The sequence below is a fragment of the Puma concolor genome, chromosome B3 (assembly GCF_028749965.1).
Source record: "Puma concolor isolate L17-30 chromosome B3, mPumCon1.1.hap2, whole genome shotgun sequence".
Taxonomy (NCBI): domain Eukaryota; kingdom Metazoa; phylum Chordata; class Mammalia; order Carnivora; family Felidae; genus Puma; species Puma concolor.
The window spans coordinates 131,784,242-131,798,845 of NC_141672.1; the positions used below are offsets into that span (position 1 = coordinate 131,784,242).

Sequence of the window (14,604 nt, forward strand, 5' to 3'; positions counted from 1 at the left end):
ACATAGTGTGATTTATCAATTTTCTTGTACTCTTTCGGTACACTCAGTTCATGGAGGAATTCTTGAATTCTTGTATGTGTTCTTCTAGTACTTGTATGTCTGTTTCTTTTTAAATTTGGGGTTTGTTTGTGTGGAAGGTATGAGGTAAGGAGCCAATGTTATCTTTTTTCAAACGGTTTCCCAGTTGTCCAGTGACATTTTATTAAAGAGCCCATCTATGCTCCAGTGATTTGAGGTGACACCTTCATCATGTACTACACTTGTGTATATATTTAAGTCTATTTCTAGATTCCTATTCGCTTCTGTTTGTGTTTTTGTTTACTCAAATTCCAGTGCCTAATTGTCTTAATTATGGAGATTTCATAGCATGATTTAATAGCAGGTAGGACTAGACTCCCCTCATGGTTTTTTATCTCCCTAGACTATTGTGTTTTGTAGACATTTTTCCATATTTATTTTTCCACCTGAACTTTAGTATCAACTTGTCTAGCTCCATAAGAAGTTTGATGGTATTTTTTTTGAGGAGCATGTTATTTATAAATGAACTTCAGGAGGACTGACATCTTCATGATGTAGAGTCATTCTACCCAAGAACAAAGGATGTCTTTATATTTGTTCACATCCACTTACGTATCATTCAGGCACATTTTAAAGTGTTCCTTATACAAGTTTTGCACATTTCTTATTAAGTCGATTGCTAAGCATTTCCTCTCCCTTAATGCTATTATAAATGGAGTTTTATCCAGTATTATATTTTTTAACTGTTGGTGTATGTGCATGCAAACTATTGGTTTCTCTATGTTATTTTATATTCTGCTAGCTTACTTAATTCTTTTCTTGCTTGAGTTAATTTGAACATTGGTTCTTTCAGGTTTTTCAGGTGTACCATTACATCATCTGCAAATAGTTTTACTTTCTGTTTTCCAATTCTTATGTTTCTTATTGATTTCTCTTATCTGATTGCATTGGCTTGTACCTACAATACAATAATAAGTAAGAGTAGAGATAATAAGCATCCTTGTCTTGTTCCTGATGTTAGTGCAAATGCCTCTAGTGATTCTTGATATGGTACATGCTGGCTTTGGACTAAGGTTTATATATTTTACCATGGTAAAGAAGTGTATCCATCAATTTCTATTTTCATGAGTATTTTTTTATTAGAAAAAAGTGCTGCATTTTGTCAAAGCATCAGTGGAATTAAATAATCATATGATTCTTGTTAGATCACTTAATATGGTATATTTTATTATCATATCAAACCAACCTTGCATTCCTGGAATAAATCCCCTTAGTCATATTAAACTATTTTCTCAGTGCAATGTTGATTCTGTTTGCTAACATTTATTTTAGGATGTTTTGCCCTTATTGGTAAGTGATACTTGTTTAAGTAACAATGTAACAATGTCATATTTGCTTCATAAAAATAATTCGGAAGTTTACTTTTATTTTCTAAGCCTACAGGAATTTATGCAGCACTAAAACAAATCTTTGAAGGTTTGTACCTCTTGTGAAATTCTTTAGGCCTGGTGCTTTTTTGGGGTAGCAGGGAATTCTTTGACAGTCTTCTCTATTTCTCTGTAAAGTTTGCTCTGTTGAAGCTTTCTGGCTCCAATGAAGTCATTTTGGTAAACCATATTTATCTATTTCACTGTCATTTTCAGATAGATTTGCATAGAGATTTGCAAAGTAATCTCATGAATTTTTTAAATTTCTACTTTTTTAGTTGTTATCTTCTTATTGTCATTTCTTAGTTTTATATTTGGATCTCCTCCCTTGTTTGCTGGCTGAGTTAGTTAGTGGTTTGTCTATTTTGTTAGTTTTTCAAACTCCATAGGTCAGTTGCCTTCCTATTCTGTTTCACTGATTTCTGATTTTATCCTTATTATTTATTTTCTTGTAACTTATTTTGTTTTACTTGGTTGGAGTTTTTCATGTCTTTTTGAACAGGGAATTGAATTTATTTGTTTCCATTTTTTTATATAGTATTTTATGCTATGAATGTTCCTTATTACTTTAAGTGTACCTCTGAAGTCTTGTCATGTTGTGTTTTCATTACATTAATTAGTTTTAAAATGGTGAAACCTGGGAACCTCCAAGTAATGTAACTGACCAAACCAAAAGAATTAACTTTAGTTTTGAGTAGGCTACCCTGTCCATTGAGCCTTTATCTCTTCTTACGACTTTTCTGAATCCGTTGCAGAAGGCAACATGTATGGTGTATATTTTTTAACAAGATGATACATATATCTATTATCATTTAGTCAACAGTAGTTACTGGTCACCTTCTAGAGGCCAGTAGCTGTGCTAGGCAGACCTGGGGTAAAACAGTGACCAAGACAGATATGCGTCTTGTCTTTGTGAGACTGTCCAGTCTAACCAGGAAGATATATTAATCATTTCAGATCATTTAAACATTATACATATGCCAAAGACATTATTGAGGGAAGAGTTATAAGGGTGCTAAGAGTGGCAGTTGCCCTGGGTTTCTCCATCCCCTACTTCTAATTTAATGCTTATTGACTGATTGTTCTATCCCTGACACTGTGTTAAACGATTTACATATATTAACTTACTTAAGCCCTATAGCAGCCTGAAGAGTTGGATACCTCTGCTCTGTTTTTTGTTTTTTGTTTGTTTTTTGTTTGTTTTGTTTTTTTTTTAAAAAAGCAGGCAACTGAGGCTAAAAGAGTATCTCAGCATTGATTTCAAAGTCAGGAGTTGTCAGAGTGGGGCTTTATTAGACTGGACCATGTGGTCTATCCTATGTTACAGCCATTTCACATGCCGGGCTTCTCAGTAAGATTCTGTTTGAACTAGAGGTTCCTATGCTTAAAAACGTTTGGGAACCAGTGGCTAGTGGGGAGAATGCCAAGATCAGGAATCTTTGGATTGCCAAGATCAAGGAATCTTTGGATTGCCACCAACAGAAAATGGTCAAACTTGCTCAGGTGTCTTGTGGTTTCCAAGGAAGGGCCACTAGGCAGATGATTAGCACAGCAGCATGCAGCTGAGGCTCAGGAGAATGTTCCAAGGTTCTCTCTGCCCAGGACTCCTGTCTGCTTCTCTCTGCACATCCTCTTCCTCCAACTCTGTCATGGTAGTGTCTCCCCTCAAGATGGAGATCATGGCTGCCGGCCCTCCAGGGTTTTACTCCCTACACTGTGCCATTTCTCAGTCACAGCTCGAAAGATCTCAAGAAAGGGCTGTAGGCCTGACTTGAATCCAGTGTTCACCCTGGATCAGTCAGTTGAGGCCAGGAGCGTGCTAGGGTGTAAGAACATGGTGCTCTCAAGGCAGCTGGGTGGTCCCCACTAGAGATGGTGCAGGAAACAGAAGACCTGGGATGCAGTCCCTATTTTTGAAGCATGTGCAGTGAGTACAGTAGGTAGGCAGTAGCTTCCTCCCTTGAAAGCATCCCAGGCCAGTGAGGGAGTTACAGATTGTAAAGGCCCAACTGTGATATTATGTGCTAAGTTCTCCAAGTCCACACTGGGATCTATGGGAGGGAAGGGCTTAGAGAAGGTGTCCAGGTAAGTAGTCCTGAAAGAGAGTATAGCCGAGCAGAGACAGGAAGTCCCAGGTTGGAAATGGGCTGGAAGAAAAAGCTCAGGTATAAGAGAGCGAAGCCTGTTTAAGAAGCAAAAAGTTAGGGCCAACTGTGTTGGGAGAGTTTCTGGGATAGACGTGAGGGTAGGTCCCTGCAGCCGTGTTTGTACGTTAAGGAGCTGAGACTTGATCTTTTAAGCAGGGGTCTAGGGGCGGCTCAGTCTGTTAAGCGTCCGACTTCGGCTTGGGTCATGATCTCACAGTTTGTGAATTCGAGCCCCACATTGGGCTCTGTGTTGACAGCTCAGAACATGCTTCAGATTCTGTGTCCCCGTCTCTCGGCCCTCCTCTCTCTCTCTCTGTCTCCCTCTCCCTCTCCCTCTCTCTCAAAAGTAAATAAATATTTTTTTAAAAAGAAGGGGTCCCAAACAATGACCAGTTCACTGCCTGTGTTTTATTTCATTATAGTTAAGGACATAGACCAAGTTAAAAATGGTTTTTGCAGTTAGTCGTTAAACCTGTAATCATTTTACAGGTGATCATAAATTGATCAGATGGTAGGGGAACACTACCTGAACCCCAACTACGTGAAATTTTATCGGCACCAAAAAGGAAATCTGTTCTTCTCATTAGCAAAACTAGATTACAAAGAAACCTCCTCATAATTTCATTGATAAAACAAATTTGAGGAAGAGTGCACTCCCTCCTGTTACCTAAGTGCCTACACGGTAGCCTCAATTTTTGTCTCTTGGCCTGCAAGGCCTATAATATTTACCATCTGGCCCTTTGCAGAAAGTTTTCTGAACCTTGCTCTAAGCAGCTGGGAGCCATTAAGGGAATTTTAAGCAGGGCACCATAGGTCTCTATTTGTACTTAGGATTTTGGGGCGCCTGGGTGGCTCAGTTGGTTAAGTGTCTGACTTCGACTCAGGTCACAGTCTCATGGTTCGTGGGTTTGAGCCCGGTGTTGGGCTCTGTGCTGACAGCTCAGAGCCAGGAGCCTACTTCAGATTCTGTGTCGCCCTCTCTCACTGCCCCTCCCCTGCTTGTGCTCTGTGTCTCTCTCAAAAATATATAAACATAAAAAAAAAAAAATCAGGGGCACCTGGCTGGCTCATTTGGTGGAGTATGCAACTCTTGATCTCAGGGTTGTAAGTTCAAGCCCCACACTGGGTGTGGAGATTGCTTAAAAAATAAAATCTTTAAAAGCAATTTAAAAAAATAAAAAGAGGGGGGCACCTGGGTGGCTCAGTCGGTTTAGCTTCCGACTTCGGCTCAGGTCATGATCTCACCGTCCGTGAGTTCGAGGAGCCTGCTTTGGATTCTATGTCTCCCTCTCTCTCTGACCCTCCCCCATTCATGCTCTCTCTCTGTCTCAAAAATTTTTTAAATTAAAAAAATTTTTTTTAAATAAAAAGAAACGAAAAGAAAAAAATCATGTGAGGATAGTGTTGAGAATGGAATGGTCCAAGAATCGAGGCAAGAGGCCGAAGTTTTCTCATCTGTAAAGTGGAGGTGACAGCAACGCCGAGGCTTCCTTTGTCCCATGTTGTTCCGGGGATGGAGTGAGGGGAGGAAAGGCAGGCTGCTTTGCGAGCAGCAGGGTCTGGCGGAGTTCCAGGTCCTGAAGAGTACCAGAAGGAGGAGAGGGCAGGGCTTTCCTGGCTGAGGCACTGCCTGCCCCTGGGAATCTCCACTGTGATTCCCCTTCCTTGTTTCTCCTCTGAGGAGTGTCCATGAAATAGGGAAAGCCTAGCCACTCAACTCCAGGCTGGGGAGGGATCCCAGGAATGGGGGGAAGCTGGCAAATGGTAGCAGATGCTCAAGAAACTTGAACAGGGGCCACACGAACCTGTATGAAGCCCCGCTGTCCCCGGCGGGGCTGGGCGGGTACCACCACTGACCGCAGGCTGGGGGCCAGGCTTCCTGCTGCCCAGCGCTCAAACGTCATTCCTGATCCTCACAGCCCAGACTTCAGTAGCCCTGTTTTACAGGCCAAGAGGACGGAGGCTCCTGGAAGTAAATAAATTGCCTCTGGGCAGGCTACTCTATAGTAAAGCCCACATGCTTTCCTTATTGCCAGTGGTTCACCAAGCATGGGGGCTTAAAGCCCTGCATCGGGGTGACCTTCTGAATCTGAGTTGGGCAGGGGTCCAGGGGCCCAGGGATCTGCAATCTAGCTTCTGGGGGAAGGTCGAGATCACTGCTCTGGGCCTCGTGCCCACCCACAGGGCTTAAAAGCAGCTCAGCTTCAACCAACTGTCAGATTTCATCACTCCCCAAGCCTACAGTGGAAGTTAGTGAAATGTTTTCACTTTAGTTTGGCCTCATTAACCATCAGTCCTGAACACAATGACTTTGGCATTTTGAAGCTCTCTGGCCATTTGCCAGAACGCAGGGAGACAGGGTTGAAACCTGCATGTCTATTGGGTGTGCGTGCTGCAGTACGTGTGGTCCTCGTCCCTTCTCCACATGTGCCCATCTGAGGACAGGACTGGCCACACTGTGGGCATAGGACACACACAGGACTTGCGCGTCGGCTGTTGAGCCACACTTTCTTAGTCAGCCCTTAGGTAGCTCCCTAAAGCTACCAGCTGAGCGTTTCTCGCATATTTATCACAACAGCTGTGTCCCCCAAGTTTTCAACCCTGGAACAGGAATCCAAGGAACACCAGCTTTTCCAGATGTGCCCTCCTGTGCTGCATGGCCCAGCCATGGTCCCATGGGCATGAAAAACAGGAAGTCACGAGAGACAAAGCAGACAGCCGGATTAAATTACTGCAAGGAAAACCATATTATTGATCTATCTTTCAAAGGCGTCTGCCTGCAGGAGTAAATTGGAGAAATCTGTTGGCTCCAGATGGAAATTTCCACAGCACAACCTCCGCTATGTTTTTGCGACATAGAGACCTGGTTTGATTCTAGGATGGACATCACTGCCAACATTTCCATCCAGGTGAAAGGTGGCAAAAAAGAATTCCTAAAGACTGTTTCCTGGGGCGCCTGGGTGGCTCATTCAGTTAAGCGTCTGTCTTCAGCTCATGTCATGATCTCACGGTTCATGGGTTCAAGCCCCGCATGGGGCTCTGCACTGACAATGCAGAGCCTGCCTGTGATTCTCTCTCTCTCCCTCCCCCACCTCTGAACATACATACATTGGGGGGGGGGGGGGGGCGAGGAATAGACTGTTTCCCAGGTCAGTAGCCTCTCTGGATTAATCCTGGGCCCAGTGACAGGGTGAAGCTGGGTGTGGGCCCCTCCTTCATCCAGCCTTCGTATTAAGGGTTCAGTCCACTACTTGAGTGCTTTATAATGGCAGACATTAAACATCTCCATAAAAGAATAACATAATTTTATGTGACCTCTCTCCAAGAAATCCAAAGCCCACTGTAATGAATCAGTTGAAGAAGGGCAAAGGAAAATGGTTTTTACTCATAGATTGTAGATGAGAAAGCCACCCCTGGAAGGATCTCATGTGGCCATGGGTCGAGACCCTAGAACAGCCATTCCTGCGACCGGCCAAGCACACAGAGCCTCCTGGTTGACAGCTGTATTTTATACATAATTCACGCACTGCCATTCTATCAGCGGACCACTTAGTTTTACTTTCCCTGTAGCCTGTGTGGTGTTTTCCTCGTTGCCCTGGATACCAGGAGATCCAGATCGAGCTTGGAGTCCCCACAGAGCCCCATGTTAGCCCACACTGTTTTCATGTGTAGTCCCATTTGTCCTTGATCCTGATTTTCCTAATCATCACTGACTAACCCATTGTTGGGCTGCCACAGCCCACCTCAGATCCTTTTAGAAAGAGAGTAAGGTCGTGGCGACATTAATTTCATATTAAAAAAAAAAAATCCTGTTCTTGAGTTGAGAAGCAGGCTTAAAGGCGTTGCAAGCACTCCTCACTTAAAGCTGTTTGTAAATCGGTTGATAAGAGTATCACAATAGGAGCTGATAGTTAGAGGGATCAAGGTCATCCTTTTTTGACCTTCCGTGGAGAAAATGTGGAGCCTCCTTTGTGCCTGCTCTAGGCTAGGTAGGAATGAGAATTCCAGCTCTGCTGGCCATAGCCTGCCCAGAAGAGTCCCTATCCTCGGGGTCAGGCCCCCCAACCACAGCAGCCCACACAAAGCACCCCTCTGCCTTTGCTGTCCCTTAGAAAACACAGATGGGCAGCGTGCCCAGACTGCCCCCAACACAAGGCTACATTGGAAAGTTCCTCAACCATCGGAGCTCTCACTGCTGCTTGTTGAGTCCTCAGTGCCTTAGATGCTCCTAAATTGGCATCGGAGTCTGGAGGGCGCAGAACCGTGGTCTGAGCAGACTGTCCTGGCCTGACACTGGTGTTTTGCCAGAGCCTCACTAGAGGCGGGACAACCATGAGTTTATGGGTGGAGGGCTGGCAAAGGAGGGGAAGGCCAAACCTACCACATAAATGCAGCGTGACCATGAACAGGTGGAAAGAGCGATGGTCAGGAATGGTTGGCGAGACTGCACTGGCTCAGGAAGGACCCGACGAGGTGGCTGTGTTCCACAGCCAGGGAAAGGGCCATGAAAAGGCAGCTCAAAAGCCTTAGCTTTTCAAAGGGTCTGGATCTCTTGCTCTGTCCAACTCTGAAATAGGTGAGTCCAGCTTTTATACAAAGAGCTGGCTGTCCGCTTTAGAGAAGGAAGCCGTGACCCATACGTGGGTGCGCAGCAGGATTCCCCACACCAGCACGTCCTGATGTGTTTGTTCTCTAAATATTTGTGTTGCAGTTGTCCTGGAGAAAGATGGTGGTAGCTTGCTCCAAGACAGTGGCCAGGGGCTGGAGCAAGGTCGTGGGGGAGTTGAGGGATGCCGATAAGGATGTAGAACCCACGGCACGTGGCAACTCAGAGGTGAGGAGTGAGGGAGACGAGGATGACACCCACACTTTCAAGGCTGGCCCTCCGCAGACACTCGGGGAGAGCTTTGCAAACGGGTCTCTCTCCAGAGTCCCCGGGCCCCCTTTCTTCCTCATCTCACACGTCCCTCGTCCTGGGGCCCCTGATCCCACCTTATCTGTCCCTTTGCCGTGGGAGGCATCCCTCCCACCCATGCAGCAATCCTGGGGATTCAGTATTAGTGGTCCTCCAGGTAAAGGAGTTGCAGGGGTGCAAGTGTGCGAACGTGCACGTGAGAGGGAGGGAGAGAGAGCAAGAGTGAGAGAGAAGGGGGATCATAGTGTGCTCCCTCAAACACCTCCCAGTCCTCCTGCCTGGGACCCCAGCACCAGCACCCACTTCCCCGGGCCTGTGCCCACATGGCCGACTCCCCATCGTGCCGTTCTCAACTCACATGTCACCTCACAGGGGCCTTCACTGACCCAAGTGCCCTCTCCCACCACTGACCACCCCCCACTTTTCTTCCTCCATCGCCCCATCTTCTTTTCTCTTCCACAGCTCTTATCATCAGTTGTTATCACACGTTCATTTACAAAAATCTCTCAATGTCTGGCTCCCCCACTACACTGGCGGCCCCTGAGGGCAAGGCCCAGGCCTGGCCACTCTGCTCTGTCCCTGAGGTGGACACAGGTCGGCATATCGCCAAGGCTCTGCAAACAGCTGCTGCGGGAATGAGTAGATATGGAGGACTCGGGCCTAGTGAGGACAAGGCTGGTGCCCGAGTGGCTTGGGGAACGCCCACCCACACGTGCCCCTGTTTCCGTAGGAAAATGCTCCCTGATGAACTGTGTTTCGATTTGTCCTTTCAGTTCCGCCAAGGTCATCATTTAAGTAAATCACTTCTGCCTGCCTTGTAAAGATGTGTCCGTGAAGGCGCATTTGTGTTTTTTCTAAACGTTGAAGGCATCTTTCCTGACATCTTTTTTTTCTTGGCGCCAGCCTTGAGAATTGACGTGTAAACAGAGCCACAGTTCATGAGCATCAGGGTAGCTTCTCCGCCACGGACATGCTGTCGCATCAGATAATGTGTAAAAGAAGAGTAGTGGTTTTAGGTTGTGAGAATTAGAGTCGTTGTTAAAAATCTTACCTTTCTGTGGCTTTGTTTTTCATTCCCCATAAAGACAAAATACTTGGACTAGCACGACGAGCTTGGCATGACCCTTACCAGGCATGAAAGTCTGTCTTTGTCAGTTTTCCATCATCGAGCCCTGTGGCCTTGCCACTGAGGTGGCTCTTTAGAGACAGGCCTTTGCCACATGGCCTCTGTGAATAAGTAGGATTTATCCCGTCAGCACATCCATTGTCTGAAATTCCCTGATAGGAATTATGGTCCAATTCCAGGACTGAAGCCTGGGGGGCGGGGGGTTGATGGGTGAAGGGAGGGCTAAGGCACCCCAATCCAGTTCTTCAGAGGTACCGGCCATGCAAATAAATGGCCTTGAGTAATGACTGCAGGTTTTCAGAGATTCCTGCCCAAACCGGAAAATATGCTTCTTTTGGGGGATATAGCTGTCATGGTTTTCTTTCTTTCTTTCTTTCTTTCTTTCTTTCTTTCTTTCTTTCTTTCTTTCTTTCTTTTTTTAATGTTTTATTTATTTTTTGAGAGGGGTGGGGAGAGAGAGAGAATCCCAAGCTAATAGCACAGAGCCTGACACGAGGCTCAAACTCACAAACTGTGAGATCATGACCTGAGCTAAAATGCAGAGTCAGAAACTTAGCTGACCGAGCCACCCAGGTACCCCTGTCGTGGTTTTCTAAAGCCAAAGTACACGGAGTCAGTGAACCTCTACCCCGCAGCTGTCCCCGGGCCACCCCTGCAGCCACACTGGGAAGGGTGTGAGTTCTCGGGCACATGGGTAGGCCAGAGCTAGGAAGACACCAACTGGTGGCTCCTGTCCCAGCTGCCTTGCCTCCCAGGCCCCTCAGAAACCTAGCTTGCAAAACTCAGTCATGTCAAAAATAAGTTTTCAGTTTCACATCAGGTGCTTACAGTCGTGTCGTAACTTGCCCTGGCTTTAGGAATGACTGCTAAGGGAAACAGTGCACAGCGAGCAGCACTCTTGCGACTACCGAACCTGCCTGGATTTTGAGGGCGAGGCTTCGTGACATGGCACCCACCACAAAGCGTCCTTACCAGAGGTGTCAGTTGCTGACAGATCCCTGGAGCCCTGTGGTCCAACCGTGTCTTCAGGCTCCGTATAAGAACTTCCTCAGTTGAACTGTTTGTCCTCTTGTTTGATCGTTCATTCATCTAGCAAATATCGCCCCTACTCACGTGCCAAGGAATGTTCCAGAACCTGGGGCACGAAGGCGAGCAACACAAATGTGGCCCCTCTGGGGACAGCTTGCAGGCCAGTGTGGAAGCGGGTGCTACCTCTTGTCTTTCTGCAGGGGGTGGAAAGCTTCTTGTTTGGTATTTAAGGAATAATAGAAACACAAATGACTTCTCCCAACCCCTGCAGATAAAATCAAAGAGCGTAACAGCAATATAACAGTTCCCCAAAATTCATCTGGATCCTGGAAATTCCAGGGTTTTTGTTCACTTAGAGAAAAATAAGAAGCACTCTGTACAGGCTGGTTTCAAATACGAGTGCACTGGCCTTGGAAGAAGAATCTGGAGAGCACAAAATACCTTTTATTTATGCTATAGAATATTCCACCACCGGGATTTGGGATTCTTCACTTAGTTCAGAGAGTTGTTTAAAATGCCGGGCTCCCAGTAGGTTCAAATAACATTTATTGACTTTGTCTCTGACAGTGTCCATATTTTTAACAAAAGAATCGAAATAACCTGTTTCACACAAAAATGCTTAAGCAAATTTAGCTAAGAGCAGTAGAGCACTGAAAAATTCAATTTATGTTTCTTAGGTAAATACACAGCTATGTAAAACATTTCCTAGTAAGGTCAGTAAGGGGGTTATTTCACTATTTAAAATTTTCTGAATCGGGCTCCTGGCTCTGAGCTGTCAGCACAGAGCTGACGCCAGGCTCGAACCCACAAACTGTGAGATCATGACCTGAGCTGAAGTCGAACGCTTAACTGACTGAGGCACCCGGGCGCCCCTCACTATTTTAAAAAGGTAGCTCTTGAAAACTATTCCAGCTAGTAGGTGAACCATTCTTTCCTGATGTGGTGCCTGGTATGGTGTCCCTGGGCACTGTCATCTAAAGGAGATTAGGTAGGGGCTGAGGACCCATTTCCCTCTCCTAGTTGGCATCCCTTTACATCTCTTCTCGCTTCAGCTAGAACTGGGGGCAAATCTCCTTAAGGAGGATAAGTAGCCTTAAAAAAAAACAAAATCTATTAATGCCAGGAAGAGAAGAATCTTGACTGCCAGGGTCTAGGGAGTAGGGATGGGGATGGGCTGACCTCTCTCTGGGCTTGATTATTGATTATGACCTTCTCTCCTACCTCCAGTCTCCCTACACACATTTTCCCCAGGGACAATGACCAGCACACAAGGTCTGGAATGGAGGTGGTTAGTAGAACCAGTGAGAATTGGTATAAGCACCGTCAATTGCCCTGTCCTTGTACCTAGAAGTCTGAAAAAGTTAGCTAATAGTATGTTTTTCCCTAGAGAATGAGGGGCCAGAGAGAAGCTTCAGTAACCCAAAGGGTAGGATGAATATCCCTCCTGAGTTCTGGATTTCGGAGGCCCTCTGTTAAGGCAGGGTAAACCGAGACCTCAGACCATCTCAAATAATGATTATAATGTCAGTAAAATGCTAATGTCTCAGTGAATGAACTAACACCGAGACATCAGCTCATCTCAAAATGAGCTGCAAGGGAGGTACTCGTAGATATGTAAACAGAGAAGGCAGATGAGTTTAAAATGAGACCTGATCTTTCACACGGAGTTAAGGTATTTCTGGCCATGTAGGGGAAAATGAAGTCTGTCCTGGCAAGAACGTTAGCCCTGGACAGCGGCCTCTCACTGCCAAGCATGAATGAGGGGAAAGCCTGCTTGCTTCCTGTTTTCTGTCCCTGCCTGAGCACCTCCCTTGCTGGACCCTGCCTGGAGACGCCCCCAGGCTTCCAGCAGCTGGGAGCCACGTGGGAGAGGAGGGCGGGAAGAGTTTACATCAAGTGTCCTGGATGTTGGAAACCTGTCCCCAAAAGCAACACAGAACTTTCTCAGAGTTCCTTAAGTTTCCCAAGTTCACAGCAGTTTATCCGTGGATTAAAGCAGAGCTGGCCCAAACCCATGGAAAGAGCAGCAGGCCAGGCCAGGTCCCCCAGTGCGGATTCCGAAAGCCTGTGGCTTATTTGGGTGGAGGGGGTGGGATTTTGGAGCATTTGGATTATATGCTAAATGGAATGACAGAACAAGTTTGCTACTTCCTTGGTGTTACATAATTCAACAAAGAGTGAAGGTCTGTTGTTTCAAAACAAAAACAAAAAACAACAAAAAAACCCCAAAACCCCGTCCTATCTTCGTCTAATAATACCTCTTTCCTCCAGAAGACAACCACACTCTCAGATTCCAGAGCCACATTTTCAATTCCTCAGATTGAACCAAACATTCAGTCGGTTTTGATATTTTCCACATCTTTTAAAGACAAAGCATGTTGGCTGCCTGCATTTTAATTTTCCTGAAGACCTAAAAATGGTTGGCAGATCAGAACGAATAAACAGTCTTCAGTACAAAGTCCCCAAAGCCTCAGACTTTTTTTGACTCAAGCTGTTACCGTGTAGAACAACCAATTCAATATTATAAAAATGTAAAGTATTTCAGATATGCAGAAAAGCATGAAGAATGTAACCAACACCTTTGAGTTCACTGTTCAATATAAGCAATAAAACATGTATGGGTCTGTACAGTTGAAGTCCCCACTACTAGCCTTCCCCACCCCACCTCCGGATAACTGCTATCCTGAATTTGGTATCATTCCCACGTTGTCGTAATTATTTTACTATGTCTTTACTATTTTACTATTTACTAAATTAATTTACTAAAGTTATTTTGCAAACTTGTTATACATGCTTCTTAAGCTTCATATAAATTAAATGGAATATGTATTTTAATAATATGTAATATATAATAATATATATAATGCATTCAACTGCAATTTGTTTTTTCCTCTCTATAATCATGAGATTCATCTATGTGGCTATATGCACATCAAAAATTTGTGTATCGTGCATGTACCTATCCATTACTAAATATTGCCAGATTGTTCTAAAAGTGGTACCAATTTAGGGGCGCCTGGATGGCGCAGTCGGTTAAGCGTCCGACTTCAGCCAGGTCACGATCTCGCGGTCCGTGAGTTCGAGCCCCGCGTCAGGCTCTGGGCTGATGGCTCAGAGCCTGGAGCCTGTTTCCGATTCTGTGTCTCCCTCTCTCTCTGCCCCTCCCCCGTTCATGCTCTCTCTCTCTCTGTCACAAAAATAAAATAAACGTTGAAAAAAAAATTTTTTTTAAAGTGGTACCAATTTCAACATCCACTATCAATATATAAAAGAGTACTTTTTGCTTAACACCTGTGATAAAGCTTGGTATTATCATTATCAGACTATAATTTTTGCAGTTTAAGAGCAAAGGAACAACGCCCTTGAAGTTTTAGTTTGCATTTCTGATTACTAGTGAACTTAGGTGTGTTTATCAGCCTCTTAGTTTTCAACTTCTTTGAATAATATCTTTTGATTATTTTCTATTGGTAGTTTGTTCTTTATGCGTCCTTAGTCCTAATCCACTCTCGGTATTGTGCAAATATTTTCCCTTATTGTACTTTATACTTTCCCTCCTTGTACTTTATTTAAGGTGAATTTTGGTGCATAGATGTTTTGAATTTTAATACAGTTAAATCTTATCAGTCTTTTACTTTTGATTTGCCTGGATCTTGTCTAAGAAATACTTCCCTATTGCAAGCTGATAAAGATAAACCTCTGCTATTTTCATCTAAAAGTTCCAAGTTTTCGTTTCACATTTAGTTCCTCCGTCTGTCTAGGATTGATTTTTGTGTTTGGTATGGGATAGGGACCCATTTTCTCCCATTTGGAAAGCCCAGGACCCCAGTTCCATTTACCAACTAGTTCAGCTCTTTCCCCTAGACCCTTCAGGGCCACTTCTGTCATCTATCAAGTAGTGGACTCTCTGCCATGTTCTACTGACCTCTTTCTTTATCCCTGGAT

The 14,604-nt window shown here is 44.8% G+C and overlaps 1 protein-coding gene across 7 annotated transcripts in view; it reads left to right on the forward strand.

Annotated features, from left to right (window-relative positions):
• TTC23 (tetratricopeptide repeat domain 23) overlaps positions 1-14,604 on the forward strand; it is a 105,062-nt gene that overhangs the window by 87,793 nt on the left and 2,665 nt on the right. For 5 of the 7 annotated variants that reach the window (XM_086711434.1, XM_086711433.1, XM_086711436.1 and 2 more), the window contains one exon: positions 8,304-8,426. The exons of 1 other annotated variant lie outside the window; for it this stretch is intronic. In XM_086711434.1, the coding sequence (XP_086567560.1) occupies positions 8,304-8,426 (123 nt within the window). Of the gene's footprint in view, positions 1-8,303; positions 8,427-10,490; positions 12,720-14,604 lie in introns of those variants that run through there. One more of the 7 variants, XM_086711437.1, reaches the window with a different exon arrangement.